Here is a 19,020-nt window from a genome sequence, read left to right on the forward strand (position 1 = left end):
TACTGTAATTGATGTTTGTTGCTTTATTATGCTATAGAAAATTACTTGGGAAAGATGTGGGTCTATATTCACTCTAATAGGCAGCCATAACTCATGACCAGCTGTGGAAAAATTAGATCTTAGGAATGTGGTGTGGGTAGAAAAATAATTCTGTGTGATGAAGTGAGGATTGGAAATTTAACATTGCAAAATGAAATTTCCTCATGTACTGATGACACAACATTCTGAAATGACAAATAATAGCATAGCCTAAGCTTTATGGTGGGAGGAAGTGTATGCTATGTTCTAGTTACAGGGATACCATCATTTTGAAGTCTGAAAACTCTGATAAAAGTTTGCTATAATGTAGATCTTAAAGTTCTGTTGTGTAGTAACACTTCTTAAATCTGTTTTATAACCTTTTGAGGTTACAGCTTCTTTGTGTGCTGTTGATTGGATGGTATGAATGAAATATCCCTTAGGTCTATTTGCCACGGCCTCAAGTGCATCTTAGAGTAATTGCGTTTCTCACCTAAGCTAAAACCCTTTCTTTCTCTTTGCCATAGGATAAGAAGTGGATTCTCAATCATGAAGATGTCACATTAGGAGAATTGCTGGGCAAGGTATGGAATGACCAGAAGTCTTTATAGTGATTGTGAACTCTGTGGTTCTTTGTTTCTTCAGTCTTTCTAATATTCCTGCACACAGCAAGGTACATTCACACGTGAGCCTAGAAGAACACAGTGCCGTATCTGTTACAAATACTGTGGTGTTCATGGAAAAAGAAGTGTGAAAATCTTTGAAAAGTTTAAGGATTACCTTGACTTTTTAAAAAATAATATACTGTAAATTTTCCTCGGAAAGGATTAAAAGCCACAATAATTTTTATTACATTGTAGTAAAACCAAAACTAGTGAGCTGAGATTTGGAGAGGAACTGTGGGGTGATAAAAATGTGTACACCGAATAGTCTTACTCCATTTGTGTCTGGTTACACACGATAGTTCAGGAAAAATGCAACACTGCTCTTAGGGATCTCAGAACGTGTGTAGAATCACAGTGCGTGGCGACACGGGCCATGCTGTTTCGATCTGAAAGGGATGTGCACAGGACACCTGTCTCAGTACACCCATTCTGTGGCTAGCTCTGCTGGTGGCTGCAGGAAGCAGCTGTATATGGTAAAAGGCACTTTCCTTCAGACTGGTTGGAAGTTTCTTCCAACTCATAGGCAGTATGAAAATATATTATATCTAATAATAATGGCACATATTTAATAATCAGATGGGTTATTTGGACATTGATTGCTGATTTATAATTGAGTTCCAATAGACAAGCATTAACGTCTTCATCGATGGCTTAATTAGTGAAGTTTGAGTTGAGTTGGGGTTCATAATACAGTGGAAAAAATAGTGTAAAATTCAGATAGGGAAAACTGTTACTCATATACTACTGAGTGATCAGTACTAGAATTTAAGGCTCAGCATTTCAAGTAAAGAAATAAATGATTATCCATTACTTTTCTTGATTCAAATGTAAACTTGATGAATTGACAGATTTCCCCTATTTTTTAGCCTTGCTGTGTGTTAAGAAAGTGAATCCCTGTTGAAACAATCTACTTTGCAGAATTCTTATTATTTTAAAAATATTTTTCCAAATAGAAGCATTAAATTGCTATTAGAAAACAGTTTCTATTGATTGCTAATACTTATTTAGTAAGTAAATTCTAAAGAATTTCAAGCTACAGTAGCTATTATGTTTATTTCTTTATTGTAACCATAATTCTTAAGGAAATATTATACTTTTTCATTACTTTAAATAATCCAGTATCAGTGATTGGGCTAAAAATTATTACAAAGAAAATGAAGTAATTTCCATGAAAGTACGATTAAGTATAAAGTGATAAGATTAAACCAGTTACTGAAAAAGTGTGTTGAGAAGGGCAGATTTTTCAGTACTAAGGAAAAAAAAATGTTTTCAGTTAAAGAGAGATATTTCAGTTATTTTTATGTTTAGTTTAATATGTGATACACGAAACTTCACATATTAGGAATTTTATCCATTAGGTCCTTAACTTGGTAAGGTTATTTGAAAAAATAATTATTTTCAATGACAAGGCAGTAATATATATCAGTTTTAATAAATTTAATCATTTTAGTAAAACAAACCCTTCAACTTTAGTGACATGTATGGCTTAATTTCAGGCTTTCTGGTAACTCTGATGGCAAAGAATCTGCCAGCAATGCTGGAGACCTGGGTTCGATTCCTGGTTTGGGAAGGTCCCCTGAAGGAGGGTAGGGCAACCCACTTCAGTATTCTTGCCTGGAGAATCCCCATGGACAGAGGAGCCTGGTGGGCTGCAGTTTGTGCAAAGAGTCGGACACAACTGAGCGACTAAGCACATAGCTTATTTTTAGCAAATATTTCTGAGTTGAAAATTGTCATTTAATATTTTCATTACCTGTTCTGAGTATTTATCATATACTGCTTGAAAATGCATGAGAAAAAAAGAGAATTAACCTATACTTACATACTTTGGGATTTAGTAGTAACATAAAGTTGATATGGTAACTGTAACTTTTACTGAGCACCTTATTTCTTTATACTGTGCTTGATAGCTGGTAATCAAAAATATTAATTCCTCAAATATTTATTGAATGCCACCTGTATGCCAGGCACTCTCCAAGGAACTCGGAATACATCCATGAACAGAGTAGACAAATGTCCTTGCTCTTATAAAGCTCATATTCTATCTAGCAGGGAAAGACGCAGAAGCAGTAAGCAATAAATAGGTGAACGTCATAATGGTGAAGGTGCTAATCCTGCGAAAACAGGAGGGATTTAGGGTGCTGCTGGTTGGAGTTGCAGTTTTCAGTAGGGGAATCCAGGTAAGCTTATCAAAATTGTTACTTTCCAATAAAAACCTGGCAAGAAGGGATTTAGCCACGTGGTCAAATGAGGAAAAGGATTTTAGGCAGAGGGAGTGTCAGTGCAAATTACATTTGATGAGCGGGAGAGGCAGTGTGTCATAGCTGAGTAGGCAAGAAGGAACAGAGCAGACAACAAGTGGCTGAGGTGGCACAGATCATATCGAGCCATGCTGGTCATGTAGTTACTTTGGCTTTGAATACGTGTGAAAGGGTAAGCTGGGGGATGGCTTTGCCTGGAGGAGTGAGATGATCGTACCCTCTACGGAGTTCACTTGGGCTCGCATGTTGAGAATAGGCTGGGAAGGTTCGGAAGCTCTTGTCCTTACCTAAGATGATGGTTGCTGGTCAGGTCACAGAAGTGGCAGCGGAGATGGGGGAATGTGGGGAGTTCTGCATTCGTTTTTACGGTTGACCCAACTGCATATCTTGATGGACTATGTGGAGCGTGAGACATGGAGGGCATAGGCTTAGGTATAGCAGGCTTGGGGGACTGAGATTAGCGGTTTTGCATGTAAATATTAAGGTTTGTCTGCTAGACTTCCCAGTGGAGATGCTGAGAAAACAGCTGGGTATTAAGTCTGAAGTTTAGAAAAGAGGTGTGGATCAAATTACAGATTCAGTAGTTGTCACTTACTTGGTAGTTTCCTTCGATGAGTTCAACAATGGAGTGAGTCTAGGTAAGAGGAGAGAGCGCTTGAGCTCTGGTCACTTCAAAATCAAGAGGCTGCAGAGAAGAGAAGCAAGAAGATTGAGGCTGAGAAAGAGAAATCTCCAGAAAGGCAGAAAACCGGGAGACAGGATGCCTTAGATGCCAAGAGAAAAAAGTATTTGAAGGAGTGATCGGTGGTGGCATCTGCTGATGAGAGGTCAGATGAGATGATGACTGAGTATCACTGAATTTAGCAATGGAGAGATTCCTGGTGACTTGACTGAGCACTTTCTTTAGCACATTTCATGTGAAAACCAAGCTGGAATATATGTAAGAGAGAATGGGAGGAGAGGAAACAGGGATGGCAAGGATGCACCTCTGAAGCTTTGCTGTGAAAGGAAGCAGAGACGGTGGCAGTTTCAAAAGAAATGATGTGTGTGCTGTTGGTTAACCTGAGAAAAGCAACATGCTGGTTTGAAGCTGGGAAAGATGTCGTGAAAAATTCATGATTTTTAAAGGAGATGAGAATTGCTGAGATAATATCATTGAGTAGTCAAGAGGGAATGGAATTTAGTTTACAATGGAGGATTGACTTTAATAGAAGCACAGTTCATCTTGTAACAGCAAGGAAGATTGGTAGAAGGGTCAGTGTGGACCTGAGAGTTGGAAATTGCTTCAATTTTCTCAGTAAATCAGGAAGCAAGATTATTAGCTGAGAATGAGGTTGTAGGGGAGGTACAGGATCTTTAAGAAGGAAGTCGAAGGGTGAGGAAAAGTTAATTAGAATGAGAGTGTTCATGTTCTAGGGAAGTGTATAATAATTATTGAGTAGTATTAAGGACCCCATAGAGGTGTGTGTTCTTAAAGTGAAACTAGTCAACATCGGTGTGGACTTTCTCCATCCACACTGAACTGTATCAGCCCAGAGTAGGCCATGCCACATTTGGTCTGGGTTGTGGAGTTGACAAGGGGGTCCTGTAAATTAAGAGGAATAAAGAAGCTGGGAGTGTATGGTAGACAGTAATTATGAGCCATGGAATTTAAGCTGAATAAAGAAGAAACCGAGGCTGTTAAGGGGGTTATGGACAATTAAAAGTAATAGGATCTAAAGATTTGGAGGTTCCTATCATGAGAAACGCTGGGCTGGAGGAAGCACAAGCTGGAATCAAGATTGCTGGGAGAAATATCAATAACCTCAGATATGCAGATGACACCACCCTTATGGCAGAAAGTGAAGAACTAAAGAGCCTCTTGATGAAAGTGAAAGAGGAGAGAGAAAAAGTTGGCTTAAAGCTCAACATTCAGAAAATGAAGATCATGGCATCTGGTCCCATCACTTCATGGCAAATACATGGGGAAACGGTGGAGACAGTGGCTGACTTTATTTTTCTGGGCTCCAAAATCATTGCAGATGGTGACTGCAGCCATGAAATTAAAAGACACTTACTCCTTGGAAGGAAAGTTATGACCAACCTAGACAGCATATTCAAAAGCAGAGACATTACTTTGTCAACAGAGGTCCGTCTAGTCAAGGCTATGGTTTTTCCAGTGGTCATGTATGGATGTGAGAGTTGGACTCTGAAGAAAGCTGAGCACTGAAGAATTGATGCTTTTGAACTGTGGTGTTGGAGAAGACTCTTGAGAGTCCCTTGGACTGCAAGGAGATCCAGCCAGTCCCTCCTTAAGGAAATCAGTCCTGAATATTCACTGGAAGGACTGATGTTAAAGCTGAAATTCCAGTACTTTGGCCACCTGATGCAAAGAGCTGACTCATTTGAAAAGACCCTGATGCTAGGAAAGATTGAAGGCGAGAGGAGAAGGGGACGACAGAGGATGAGATGGTTGAATGGCATCACCCACTCAATGGCATGAGTTTGAGTAAACTCCGGGAGTTGATGATGGACAGGGAGACCTGGCGTGCTGCAGTCCATGGGGTTGCAAAAAGTCAAACACGACTGAGCAACTGAACTGAACTGATAGGGTCAAAGAATTTTCAGTCTGGGTACTAGAGGAAGTAAACTAGAAAAATAAAAGCAAGCCAGAAGATGAGATAAATTGAGGAGTGGCATTATTGGTGATGGCACAGTTTAAGATCTGAACCTAGAAAATAGGTTGGAACACAGATCATTGGAGGAGAGATGGTCACAAAACAGTTTGAAGTGTTAGAAGGATCCTTAATTGTCTCTTGAAATTTCCAAGTATTAAGACAGGAGTAACACCTGGTACAGCGATTTAGGAGCTCAAATAGTCAACAAATGAAGGAAAATATTTTCAAATGCAGTAGCTGCTAGCCAGGGTATTGGGTATGTAATCAAACGATAGTTTCAAAGCTAAGGGTTTTTAGGAAGGCAGTAGAGAAAACGTTTTAAAAGCAGTGACAGACAGCTAGTGGAATCCTTAATTCTGTCTCCAGGGGGCTGGGAGAAGGCCTGGTGTATGTGTATAGGGGACTGAAAGAAAATCACAATTTTAGAAGCCAAAAGAAACTCACCCACCATTTGAGTGTTCTCAAGTGAGGGTGAGGTTTCTATTAGAGCAAGAAGGTGAAGAGCATGACCAAAGAATAGATCAAAATAAAATTTTAATGACGGACCAGAGGTTTTTCCAGTGGTCATGTATGGATGTGAGAGTTGGAATGTGAAGAAGGCTGAGCCCCGAAGAATTGATGCTTTTGAACTGTGGTGTTGGAGAAGACTCCTGAGAGTCCCTTGGACTGCAAGGAGATCCAACCAGTCCATTCTGAAGGAGATCAACCCTGGGATTTCTTTGGAAGGAATGACGCTAAAGCTGAAACTCCAGTACTTTGGCCACCTCATGTGAAGAGTTGACTCATTAGAAAAGACTTTGATGCTGGGAGGGATTGGGGGCAGGAGGAGAAGGGGACAACCGGGGATGAGATGGCTGGATGGCATCACTGACTCGATGGACGTGAGTCTGAGTGAACTCCGGGAGTAGGTGATGGACAGGGAGGCCTGGCGTTGTGCGATTTATGGGGTCGCAAAGAGTCGGACACGATTGAGCGACTGAACTGAACTGAACTGAGAAGTTCCCGAAGACACAGTGGAGGCTGGGGATAGAAGAGAAATAGCTGGAGACAGCAGGAGTCCGCATGGCCTGATCAGAACCAGAGAGGGGGGATGGACCGCCAGGACCTTCTGTGGGGACCGACGTAAACAAGACAAGAGACACCTTTAAGCTTAGCCTCATGGACGTGGAGCCAGCAGTGGAGATGAAGCTGTGCCTGCGAGGTGGTAGGGAGCAGTGGGTGGCCCATCCTTTTTCCTGACCTCTGTGGATGAAGATGAGGTGGTCTGTGAAGCAGAGGCTTTTTCTCCGTGTTTGCGATTCCTCCCTGATCACTGTTAATAGAGTTGAAGTCTTCTGAGTGAAGATTGTTAAATGAATGTTTGAAGTTTTCAAATGCTTCCTATGACCCAGGACCTATAGGTCCATATAGGGCAGAGACCAGTAGAAATGAACCAAGGGGCCAGTGGGATGATAAGTGTTGAGGAAGGACAGAAATAATGTGGGGAAGATCAGGAAGCTCTTCATACAGGAGGGGCAGAAGAAACGCACTTCCAGATTAGTTAGCTTGTTCTTTGATTGGAAGTAGAGGGGAAGTGTGTAGAAGGCAGAGAGCACGTATTTTGAAATCCCTGTCTGAATTTAGGATACATGCAGCAGTCAAAAGCTACAAGAGGGAGCTAGACAGAGGCTGAGAGAGTAATGTCCATGGAAGGCTGGATGTTGAAGAAGGCAGGGGTGTTTCTTGCAGCAGTTAATCTGGCAGTGCTGTGGTGGGTGGGTTGAAGGGCTGAAGAACTGATGGTGAGATCAGCTGAGGTGAGAAAAATGAGAGTAGGCTGTCTGAGATGAGAGGAGGGAGACAACAGTTTCTAGAGGGAGAATCTGAACCCTTGTAGAGAGAATAATGGTCCTGCTAATTTAGTCAGCAAGTGTCCTCTAATGAGTTAAATGTTAATGAATTTTAAGTGCTTCAGAATCATTCAGGTAAATAAAGGCCTAGCAGTAATCATGTATACTCACACCTTTACTGGGTCTATTTCTGATAAAAAAAATGATGCGATGATTGTGGGAAGGAAAAAACCCTTGAATAACACGGAAGGGTGTAAAGCTCAACCTTTTCTGTTTCTAGCTAATGATGAATGTGTACTCTGTTGAATTTATTGGATGTTTACTTTTCATGTAAGGGTAATTAGTCATTGTTTTCAATAAATATTTGAGTTGAGTTATTTCGATAAATATTAGTTTTAATAGTAATACTATTTATTACTTAAATACCAAAGTATGCTTAATATTAAGTAAAATCAATGTTATTTTAAGCAGAGAGCAATTAGCTAATAAATAATGAGTTTATTAAATCAGTATTTTAGTAATTTTCAATTATTAAGGACATTTAAAATTTATATACCGTGGACTGTTAAGAATTATGTTGTTCTTAGAACTCATACTCATTGATTTTCAGACCCCTCGTTGAGTTACCTCTTGCTCAACAGTGGTAGCATTAAAGCTGTTCGTGATGCTTGCTGATTACAGTTACAGCCCTGTACAGAGTGCACGTGCACACAGAGAAAGACTTAAAGAGAATGCCTGAAGATGGCTGTCATGTCGGCCTTATAGATCTTCCCTGTCTTTTTTTTTTTTTTTTTTCCGTACTTATCATAAAAGCAACTTAAAACTAGCAATGAGGCATTTTAAATCAGAGTATGTTCAAGCTGTAGAGTAAGGCTCGGAGCTCAGACATCTGGCAGAGATGAACTCACCCTGGTGCTTGCTTTTGGGCAAGCCCGCCCTTCCCTGGCGCCTTCCAGAGACCACGGAGCCACAGGGCACTGTTGATGGCCTCTGCCTCTCACACTTTTCTCCACTGAGCCCTGGCCACGTACATCAGTGCCACCAGTCACCTCACAGCACCGTGGCTTTACCTGTAAGCATTAGTGAGGACTTTTTTAATCTACTGATACCAAAGTGTAGAGCTTGAGGGTAAAGGGGACTAGGCGGAGTGAAATTTAGGTGCTTCTGACAGTGTTAGTCTTTCCTTTTACATCGTTTCAGTTTTTTTCCCATTTCCTTTCCCGTTCCCCTCGAGCCTCAGTCTCGCGAATGGCTGGAATGTTGGGTAGTATATTTAAAATTGGAGAATTGGAAAGAGCAGCATGCCGAGTCTTTATTTCTGCTTGAAATTGAATAAAGCTTAACAGAGTACTCTAACTCAAAACTCGTCATTACATGCTTGCCTGGAATTTTGCAAAGACTTATGTGACTGTCTTACATACCAAACAGTAAATATGTTTGTATTTTCAGGGAAATTTTGGTGAAGTATTTAAGGGCATATTAAAGGATAAAACTGCTGTTGCTGTTAAAACGTGTAAAGAAGATCTTCCTCAGGAACTGAAAATAAAATTCTTACAAGAAGCCAAGTGAGTTCTTTAAAATAATGTTAATAGGTACTACTTAAAAGTGATTCATTAAAATGTAAGTTTGAAGATATCTTAAATTATGATTTGATGAATTAGAAGTATGTACTTTCAGAGTCTTCAAAAGTAGGCAGTCTGAAAACAGAAAGATTCTCTTTTGAAGTGAGACTCTAGGTCAATTAGCAGTTACAGTCAAAAGAGCCAGATGCTAAGAACAGTGAATATTCTTCAAGTCTTTAAAAAAACATTGTAGTATTTCTTGCTTCTATCACATATGCATATACACATATGTATATATGTAGTGTTGTGGTTGACCTTATAATAAAAATAATCTGTATTCTCCGAATACAATACTTATGTAAATATACCTTGAGAATTTAATGACATCTCCCTTGCTCTCCTTAGATGTTATGGCTTGATTGTTTGTTCCCAGCTGTCAGTGTTCTTTTCTGAGAATCTCAGGTTTCCTCTCCGGCTCCCTGTCTGACATTGTTCCAAAATTTGCATTGTTTCTTTTCTAATTGATCTCCTAGAATGATTGTCTTCCCTTTTTATGTTTTAGCTAAAATTTAATGTTGCAACTTCCCAGCTCTATATTGCAGGTAGTTAAAACTGTTAGTGGTAAAATCTAGTATATACAACACAAAACACAAAACAAATGGAAAGGGGCTTTGGACAGAGAATGGACATATGATGGGAGCTGTACGGATGAATGGATGGATGGTTGGGAGGGAGAGAAGAAGAGTGTTTAGATCATAGGTTGGTGTAAAGGGAAGGAAGTAAGAGGTGTGTAGGGGGCCTGTTACCAGCTCCATGGCATTGTCTATAAAAGCAAAGCTTTCCTAAAGTGTGTGTGGGTGTGTTGCCTCCTTCACGGCATTGTATATAAAGACAAAGCTTCGTAAAGTGCCCTGGAATAACAGAGGACACTCAGTGAGGGGACTGAATCCCGTGGAGTGGAGCATCTTGATGCCATTTCTCCATGTAAAACGAAAGATATTTATAGCAACCTATCAAGCTAGTTGGGTACATTTATTAAATATTATCTATGGAATAAAATTGTAAACATTTTTCATATATATCATTGGCAATTCAGAAAAAATATTCTGTAATGAATTTAAAAGCATCCTATTGCAACTGAAATTCATGGGCTCATCATTGTAGTTATTCATAGATATCTTAAAGTATCTTCCTTTCTAATTTGTGAATGTTTATTGAAACACAGAGTTTAATTTCTTCTTCTAATGTGAAACTATGAAATTTTCTGTTAAAAATGACAGTTATATACTTGCAAGCTCTCAAGTATCTTTTAATTAGAAGATAGATCCATATATTTAAATATTTAATGTTATTTGAGTTCATCCTGGCTGTTTTGTAGAATTTCTTTATTAAGCAGTTTTCAGCCTAAGAAATGACATTTTGGCTTAAAGTCAATCATTCTAAAACTCCCTTTCTAATTCATCATAGAAACTGCAAACTCAGTTATTAACAGTATTTTTTTTTAATCTCTAGAATTCTTCCTAGTCTGTCTTCATTTGTTAATAAACATTGAACATTTTCAATTTATGACATTTTTCTTAGAGCTTTCTCTGCTTTAGTATGTACAGCACATATATAAACTATTTCATCTTTCTCCAAATGAAGCTATTTTTCCCATTCGCCTAGGAAGGAACCTGTGTCTTTTCAAATATGAGTGAATTTATAACTGTGTCAACAGGATAATATGGAATATCATTTGATAACAGGAATCATTAGGGCAGACAGGGCTGTGAGGGTATCTAACTCATGGTTGAGTCCTGTAGATGAGTCTTTGCTACTTGTACAGCCCTCTGAAATTCTGCCTTTATCTAAACCAAAACTTCCTTGTTTTGACTTAAATCTAATATTACTTATTGTTTAAACTTTCTGCCAGGCTTCTGAAAACTTTTGAGTTTATACTATTTGAAATTGACCATGATTGTCAAGTAGGTATTATGAAATCTAAATATGAAATGATTACTCTATAGCGTTTACCAATATGTTGTTCTTAAATGTATCTGTTTTAAATGAATTGTGTACATAAAACTAAACGAAGAGATGCTGCCCTAACAGCTTACAGTTCTTGGTCCACTAATACTCCTCAGCTTTTGTGAGGGCATCGAAAAGCGGATGCTTTGAAAGGAGTTCCACATATTTTGGACTGAGTAAGTTATTCAGATTTAGCGTGGTGGTTAGTTATTCAGAGTGGATACTAGTTTTTAAATGAATATTTAATTAAAAGCTGACTCATATCTATTTTTCCAAGATTTATCAAAACTTATATACATCCCATTTATAATTTGTGTTCATGCCTACCTTTTAAAAATTGTGTATTCTACTTGTGCACACTACACATGATCATAAATTACTGCTTACTACTTAAATGGTGACCATTCTTATATTTCTCTCATCCAGAATTCTCAAGCAGTATGATCACCCCAATATTGTCAAACTTATAGGAGTCTGCACACAGAGACAGCCTATCTACATCATTATGGAACTGGTTCCAGGTAATACCATTTCAGCGGTTTCCTCAATGGCATTTTAATGTCTTTCTATTGCTTTTATATATTGTCTCTTTGATTTCTCCTTGTGAAGTGTCCAGCGATTTCTTTAACATTTTCTTCGTGATGAAGAGCTTGTACATGGACTCGTTGTTTTTATAGTCTCTAATTCTTGCCGTTTTACAGAAAATGTCAACCAGCCTTTTCAAAAGGAAATATATTATTACATTGCAGTTACACATGGGATTTAGTTATATATAATGTTTCTGTGAGAAAGACTGTTTAGAAAAGTTGTCTACTTAGTTCGACTTGATAGTAATGATAGTGCTAAGAATTTCATTCATTTATGTCATTTTACAAGTGCATTACCACGCCTCCTCTTGCTGTGTTGTACATGACAATACCATAGTGCTTTGGGTCACAAACTTTAAACTTCTTTAATATGTGGACAAAAAAAGGTAATCTCTCTTAGAATTTATCCTTTTTTTTTTTTCTGGTGACTTTTAAAACTGCCAGGTATTTTGGTTAACTACTTTTGCCAACAAACAAGGATAACATCAAACTGATACCGTATATCTTTATTTTTATTATATTGATGCATCTTTCTGTTGTAGAAAATATAATCAGAGGCAAAATATGATCTTTATAAGATTTATAAATACAATATTTAATAACTGATAAGCATTTGCTTTGTTACCTTAACTGTTTACTCATTTTAAAAGAAGAAACTTCAAGGAATATGAAAAATATTTCTAACTTTGAATATACATCACATAAACCTAGTATTGCTGATTGCCCACTGAAAACTTTTCACATAATCCTTTCATAATTTAAGGAGAGTTGGTCCAGTTTTACCATGCTGGTTTGATTGCTATTGGAATATTTCTTTATCGCCGTGTAACTGCAAGAGTCCTAGATTATAATTATTTTAATTCTCAAGATGGCAATATATATTTGCATGATTTACACTACTTGTGATTAAATCTCAAAGTAGCTTTTATACAGTTATGAAAAATAGACTATAGTCTAAAATTTTGAAAACAGTTGAATAGCCTCTAATTTTACCTAAAGTAGTATGTTTAAGTATTATGAATACATAAAACATTTACATAATGCAGATGATACCCCCAGATAATAAGGGATGTCACTGAAAAAGTTAGATTTGAGAGGTGGGGCAGACTTGATGAGGAAAATTAATTTGGTGTTACTGTAACTGACTAAAGGAGCATGGTAACAAATTCCTGATGGAGGTCCAAATTGAATAAAACAAAAGATAGTTTTGGAAGATAGCCAGGGAAGTGTTTATCTAGATATTAAATAGTAACCTTTATTGATATTTTTTAAATGATTGAGAATAATAAACTTCATTAGAAAATTCAAACTGTAGTGAAGGCAGAAAATTAAAAATAAAAACCTCCTACTCAACAATCTAATCTTAATCCAAAGCGAACTACTTAGTTTTTTGTGGTTTCACCCTCCCAGGAAAATATTTACTATAGAATACCATGGTTTTATGCCAATCTTTTAATTATTTAAAAATCATAAAACTTTCTTTTTTCTCTAATATAACATGGTTTCATTGTTTCCTATTCATCCATATAGTTCTACCTTTTCTTTATAATGGGTGCAGAATATTCCATTATTTGGTTTTATATAATTTAATTTGGCCTTCTATTTATGGACACTTTGGTTGCTTCCAATTTTATTACTTTTTTTCTTTTTTTTAGACAATGTTCAACTTGGGTCTGAGTTTATGTGCATTTTGATTTATAGAAAGTATATTAGCTTTCTGTTTATGCACAACAAATGATCATAACTTAGCAGCTTTACATAACATCCGTTTATCACCTCACAGTTGTATGGAAGTCCAGGCAGGCTTGGCTGAGTTCTCTGCTCAGGGTCTCACAAAGCCAAAAATCTAGATATCTAACTGAGTTCTTGTCTGGAGGCACTGGGGAAGAATCACTACCAAACTCCTTCTGGGTGGTGGCAGCATCTCATCTCTTGCAGTTGAGAAGTGGCCCGAGGTTCTCTTTCTCTTCTTCCTGTGAACCGAGGGCATCTCCCAGCTCTTCACGGGTTTCCACACTCTTTGATCTTCTTACCTGGTGTGTCACATTTTTCAAAGGCTCTGAATTTCTCTAACTTGCTCTTATATTTTTTGTTTCGTTCTATTTTGTTTTTCAAGAAAGCTGAGAGAATACTCTGCTGTTTTGAAAGATTCTGTGATTAGAACAGGCTTACCTGGCCAAGCTACCTTGCCTTTAGGGCAGCTGTGCTGCCTGACAAAATATAATCATGGGAGTGGCATCTAACCACGTTCACACATCTAAACATGTTCCAGGGATTAGGGCGGGACGTGATTGGGATCCGCAGTAGACTTTGCTAAATTTTCTTGAAGGTTCATTGCCGTGTGGGATGTGAAACCACACTGAACTTTTCATACTCTGTCACATTAATTCAGTTGGTTATCTTGTAAGATGAATGCGTGATTTTTGTAGCATCATGCTTTGTCATTTCTCATTTGGAAAATATCAAGTGACCAAACAGTGACATAATTCATTATGCAGTATCAAAAGATCCCATTCATTAATGCCATCCCTAATCTCACTGGAAAAATAATAGGAAGTATCAATTTCTTGACAGCAAGTTTGTGTTTTCCAAAATTTTAATTTGCATTGGAAAACTGGAATGTTGTTGTCCCTGGCAGCAAAAACTGTCAGTTTTTTTGCCTTGAAGTGTCAGACTTAACTTCACTCAGTCTTGAGAGAATGTCAAATGTCTAATATTTAATAGCCATAATTTTTCAATCTTTTTGAAAACATTTATTGACATGTAATTGACATATACTATATATATGTGTGTGTATATATATATATATATATATAAAATACTGACATATGTATACACTTGTGGAGCAGTCACACAATCAAAGCAATGAACACACCTCTCATCCTCAGACTTTTCTCATGCCTGTTAGTTCCTTCTTCCTCCCACTCTCACCTCCTGTCCCAGTCCAGCACCAATCTACTTTCTGTGACTGTGTATTAGTTGGCACTTCTTAGAATCTAATATAAATGGAACCATACAATCTGTACTTCTCTTTTCTTGTTTGGGTCTAGTTTGTTTCATTCAGCATAATTTTGAGATCTGTCCATGTTGTAATGGTTTTCAGAAGTTCACCTTTTTATTGCTGAGTAGAACTGAATTATATGAATATATCACGTTTGTTATCAATTGTTGATAGACTTTTGGATTGTTTCCTGTTTAGGACTACTGCAAAGTAAGCTGCTATGAACATTTATGTACAAGTCTTTGTACTGACAAAGACTTTCATTTTTCTGCTGAAAATTTACCTAGGAATGGACTAAGTAAATTAGATAGAATGTACAAGTTTAAAATTTTAAGAAGTGGCTAAATTGCTTTCTAAAGTCATTATACTAGTTGACATTCCTAACTGCAGATTCTCTACATTTTCATCAACACTTTGTACGTTCAATCTTTAGACATTATAATTTTATGTTGAAGTGTCTTAACTGTGTTTTTAATTTGCTTTCCCAACTGACTAATGATATGAGCATCTTGTCATGTGCTAATTTGCCATTCATAATCTTCTTTGAAGTATCTATTTAAATAATTTGCCCACTTTTTAAAAAATTGGGTGGTTGTAACAGGGGCCTCCCAAGTGGCGATAGTGGTAAAGAGCCTGTCTGCCATCACAGGAGCTGCAGGCTCAACCCCTGGGTGGGACAGGTCCCCTGGAGGAGGGCATGGCAACCTACTCCAGTACTCCTGCCTGGAAAGGACAGAGGAGCCTTGCGAGCTATAATCTGTGGGGTCACAAAAGAGTGGGACACAACTTAGCGACTAAACAATGACAACAAAGAGTCAGACACGACTGGAACACGGTTTGGCACACTGAAGCGATTTAGCACACAAGCACAGCAATTGAGTCTTGGTCCTTTATATCTTCTGGATACAAGTCCTTTGTCAGATGTATAATTATCAAATATTTTCTTTCAGTCTCACTTGTCTTTTCATTCTCTTAACAGTGTCTTTTAAAAAGCAGATTTTTTTTTTTAATTTCAAAGTTTAAATTTTTTTTTTCTTTACAGGTCATGTTTTTAATGGTAAATCTAAGAAACCTTTGAATCCCAGATTACAAACTTTTTCTCCTATGCTTTCTTATACAATTTTTATAGTTTTAGAATTTAGAACTTATAGTTCAGTCTGTGGTTTGTTTCACATGATCGTGAGGAATGGTTTGAAGTTCGCATTTTTGGCATCTAGATATCCAGTTGTCCCAGCATCATGACTCTCCTTTCTCTCCTGGTTTTTTACCTTCCTTTAAAATATATTTATGTGGAATTCTGTTTCTGGATTCTGGGCTTCCCTGATGGCTCAGACGGTGAAGAATCTGCCTGCAGTGCAGGAAGCACGGGTTCAGCCCCTGGGTCAGGAAGATCCCTTGAAGAAGGGAACGGCAGCCCACTCCAGTGTTCTTGCCTGGAGAATCCCATAGACAGCAGAGCTAGGTGGGCTACAGTCCATGGGGTCCCAAAGAGTCAGACACAGGACTGAGCAACTCACATGCAAGCGTATTTCTGGACTCTAATTTCTGTCAGTCTCTCTGTTTGTTGTAATGCCAATACTTCAGGTGATGTTAGTTGTCTAGCTTTGTTCTTTTTTAAAATTGTTTTGGCTGTTAGAGGTCCTTTGCATTTCACTATCAATTTTATGGTTAGTTTTTCAGTTTCTATATAAAGGGTTACTAAGATTTAGTTTAGGGTTAAATTGAATCTATAGATCAGTTTGGGGTGAATAGGCTTCTTAACAATATTGAGTATTCTGACCCCTCTACATGGTAAATCTTTCTAATAAGATAAATCTTTTATTTCCCCCTGAAAGGTTCTGTAGTTAGTTATATAGGACTTTCCATCTTTTGTCAGACTTCTGAGTATTTGGTTTTCTGAGATGCTATTGTAAGTGATTTTTTAAAAAATATGTCCAGTATGGAAGTCATAATAAATATATGAATAACACTGTCAGTCAGTTTGATGTATTGACCTTCATAGGACACTCTACACAGCATTACCAAGATATACATTTCTTTCAGCTATATAGAGAACGTTTACCAAGATAGACCATATCCTGGGCCATGAAACGAAGCTCAGTCAATTTATATGAATTTAAGTTCTGTTGGCTTCCCAGGTGGTCCTAGTGTTACCCACCTGCCAGTGTAGGAGACACAAGAGATGCAGATTTCATGCCTGGGCTGGGAAGATCCCTTGGAGAAGGGAATGGCAACCCACGCCAGTATTGCCTGGAGAGAGTCCCATGGACAGAGGAGTCTGGCGAGCCACAGTCCCTGGGGGTGCAAAGAGTCGGACACCACTGAGCAACTAACACACACACACACACACACACACACACACACACACACACACACAAGTTCTGTGAACACAACAGAAATAAAGTAGAACTCAAGGACAGAACAATTTCTGAAAAATGTCTAAATATCTGGAAAGTAAGCAATGCAGAGCTGAGTGACCAGTGAGTCAGAGGGGAGCTTAGAAAGTACTTTGAACTAAATGAGAAAAAAGTCTCAGTATTTATATGATTTATATGATGCCTATTAAGCAGCACCTAGGGACGCAAATGTAGCACTACATACATGTATTAGAAAAGAAGGAAGAACTCAAAATTATGATCTTGACTTCTACCTTACAGGCAAATTAACTCAAAATATTTGTATAAAAGAAAGGAAAAAATATAACAGGAAAAGGAGTCAGTAGAATCCCTTGAGTGAAAGTGAAAGTGAAAGTCTCTCAGTCGTGTCCGACTCTTTGTGACCCCATAGACTATACAGTCCGTGGAATTCTCCAGGCCAAAATACTGGAGTGGATAGCCTTTTCCTTCTCCAGGGGATCTTCCCAACTCAGGGATCGAACCCAGGTCTCGAACCCAGGTCTCCTGCATTGCAGGTGGGTTCTTTACCAGCTGAGCCACAAATAAAATTAATAACACCTCTACATAAACTCTTCAGGAAAAAGACACAGATTACCAATATCAAGAATGAGAGAGGTGACTTCATTACAGGTTCTATGTAATTAAAAAGATATCCATAATATTTTCTTAATCACTGTATAAAGAAATTCAACAGCTTAGATGAAATGGAAGAATTTTCTGAGAGACAAAAACTGCCAAATCTTATTCAACCTTCATAACCCCATATCTTTTATAGAATTGGTCACTAAGAAACCATCCTTCTAAGAAAACTCCAGGCCTGTATCATTTCACTGGTGAATTATACCAAAGTTGTAAGAAGAAGCACCAGCTCTATACAAATTCTTAGAAATGAAAAGGAGAGACTACTTCTCAACTCATTGAGGTCATTGCTACCTGATGCTATAACTAGATAAAAATATTACAGGAAAAGAAAACCACAGACTGTATGTCATTATTACATATTTTAAATTCTGAGCACAATTTTGATGAAGCAAATTAAGCCATAGACAAATACATCGTGATCAAGTGGAGTTTATCCTAGGACTAGCAGCTGATTTAACCTTCAAATAGCAATCAATATAATTCAGATTAATGTCATTTAAAACTATACAAACATTTCAGTAAATGAAGAAAAATCACTTGAGAAAATCCATCATTCATTCCTGATAAGAATTGTCTGAAAATGAGCAATAAAAGAGAACATCTTCACCATGAGTGACTTCTGAGAAAGTCCTACAGATAACATTGTCCTTAATGGCAAATGTCTGACTGCTTTGCTCATTTATATCAGAAATAAGACAGATTTGCCTACATTTACCACTTAAACATTGTATTCTCAGTATTCTAGCTTCCAGGACAATACAGCAGAAAACAAAGCAAGAAAAAGTAAAAACCATCTTTTAATATGTTTATGGTGCTTTTCACCTCTGCCACAATACTTCTCAGTCAGTGCTTGAAATTAGAATGCTGCCTACTATACTAATAAAAAAGACGTTATAGCATTCTACGATAAAACCACTACAGCACTTAAAAGTAAATGATTTTTTTTGTTTTAAACATTTTAAAAGTAATATAAATCATCTTTTTCTCTTTAGACACTGCTTTTAAATCTCTTGTATTTAGCCAGTTATAATCTCACATTATAATGTCATGAAACCTGGGCTCCAGCAAGTTCAAAACAATAAGCTCATAATTTTGACATTTTCAAGCTTCAAGTTAAGGCTTGGTAAGAAACTTCGTGTTGTCTCTATAGATTTTTGTTTAAGTCTTAGGCATCTTTTCCTTTCTCATCAGTGAACACATTTACGTACAGAATATAAAGGCAAATACCATAAGATTCCTTGTAAAAAATATTTCCACTATAAGATGAAAAGCTGATAAATACATGGTTATAAAAAGCTTAGGAAAGATTTATCCCAGGTATGCAAGCTAGTTTCAACATTTGAGAATTCATTAAAGTAATTCATCACAGTACGCTAGAAGAAAAATCAAGTGATC

General features: G+C 37.5%; 1 protein-coding gene across 1 annotated transcript in view; it reads left to right on the plus strand.

The window, feature by feature from the left end:
- FER (FER tyrosine kinase) overlaps window positions 1–19,020 on the plus strand; it is a 459,090-nt gene that overhangs the window by 312,300 nt on the left and 127,770 nt on the right. The window contains exons 14-16 of the mRNA XM_068979562.1: window positions 546–602; window positions 8,880–8,995; window positions 11,426–11,520. Of these exons, the coding sequence (XP_068835663.1) occupies window positions 546–602; window positions 8,880–8,995; window positions 11,426–11,520 (268 nt within the window). The remainder of the gene's footprint in view (window positions 1–545; window positions 603–8,879; window positions 8,996–11,425; window positions 11,521–19,020) is intronic.

This window comes from Capricornis sumatraensis, chromosome 9, assembly GCF_032405125.1.
Source record: "Capricornis sumatraensis isolate serow.1 chromosome 9, serow.2, whole genome shotgun sequence".
NCBI classification, from domain to species: Eukaryota; Metazoa; Chordata; class Mammalia; order Artiodactyla; family Bovidae; genus Capricornis; species Capricornis sumatraensis.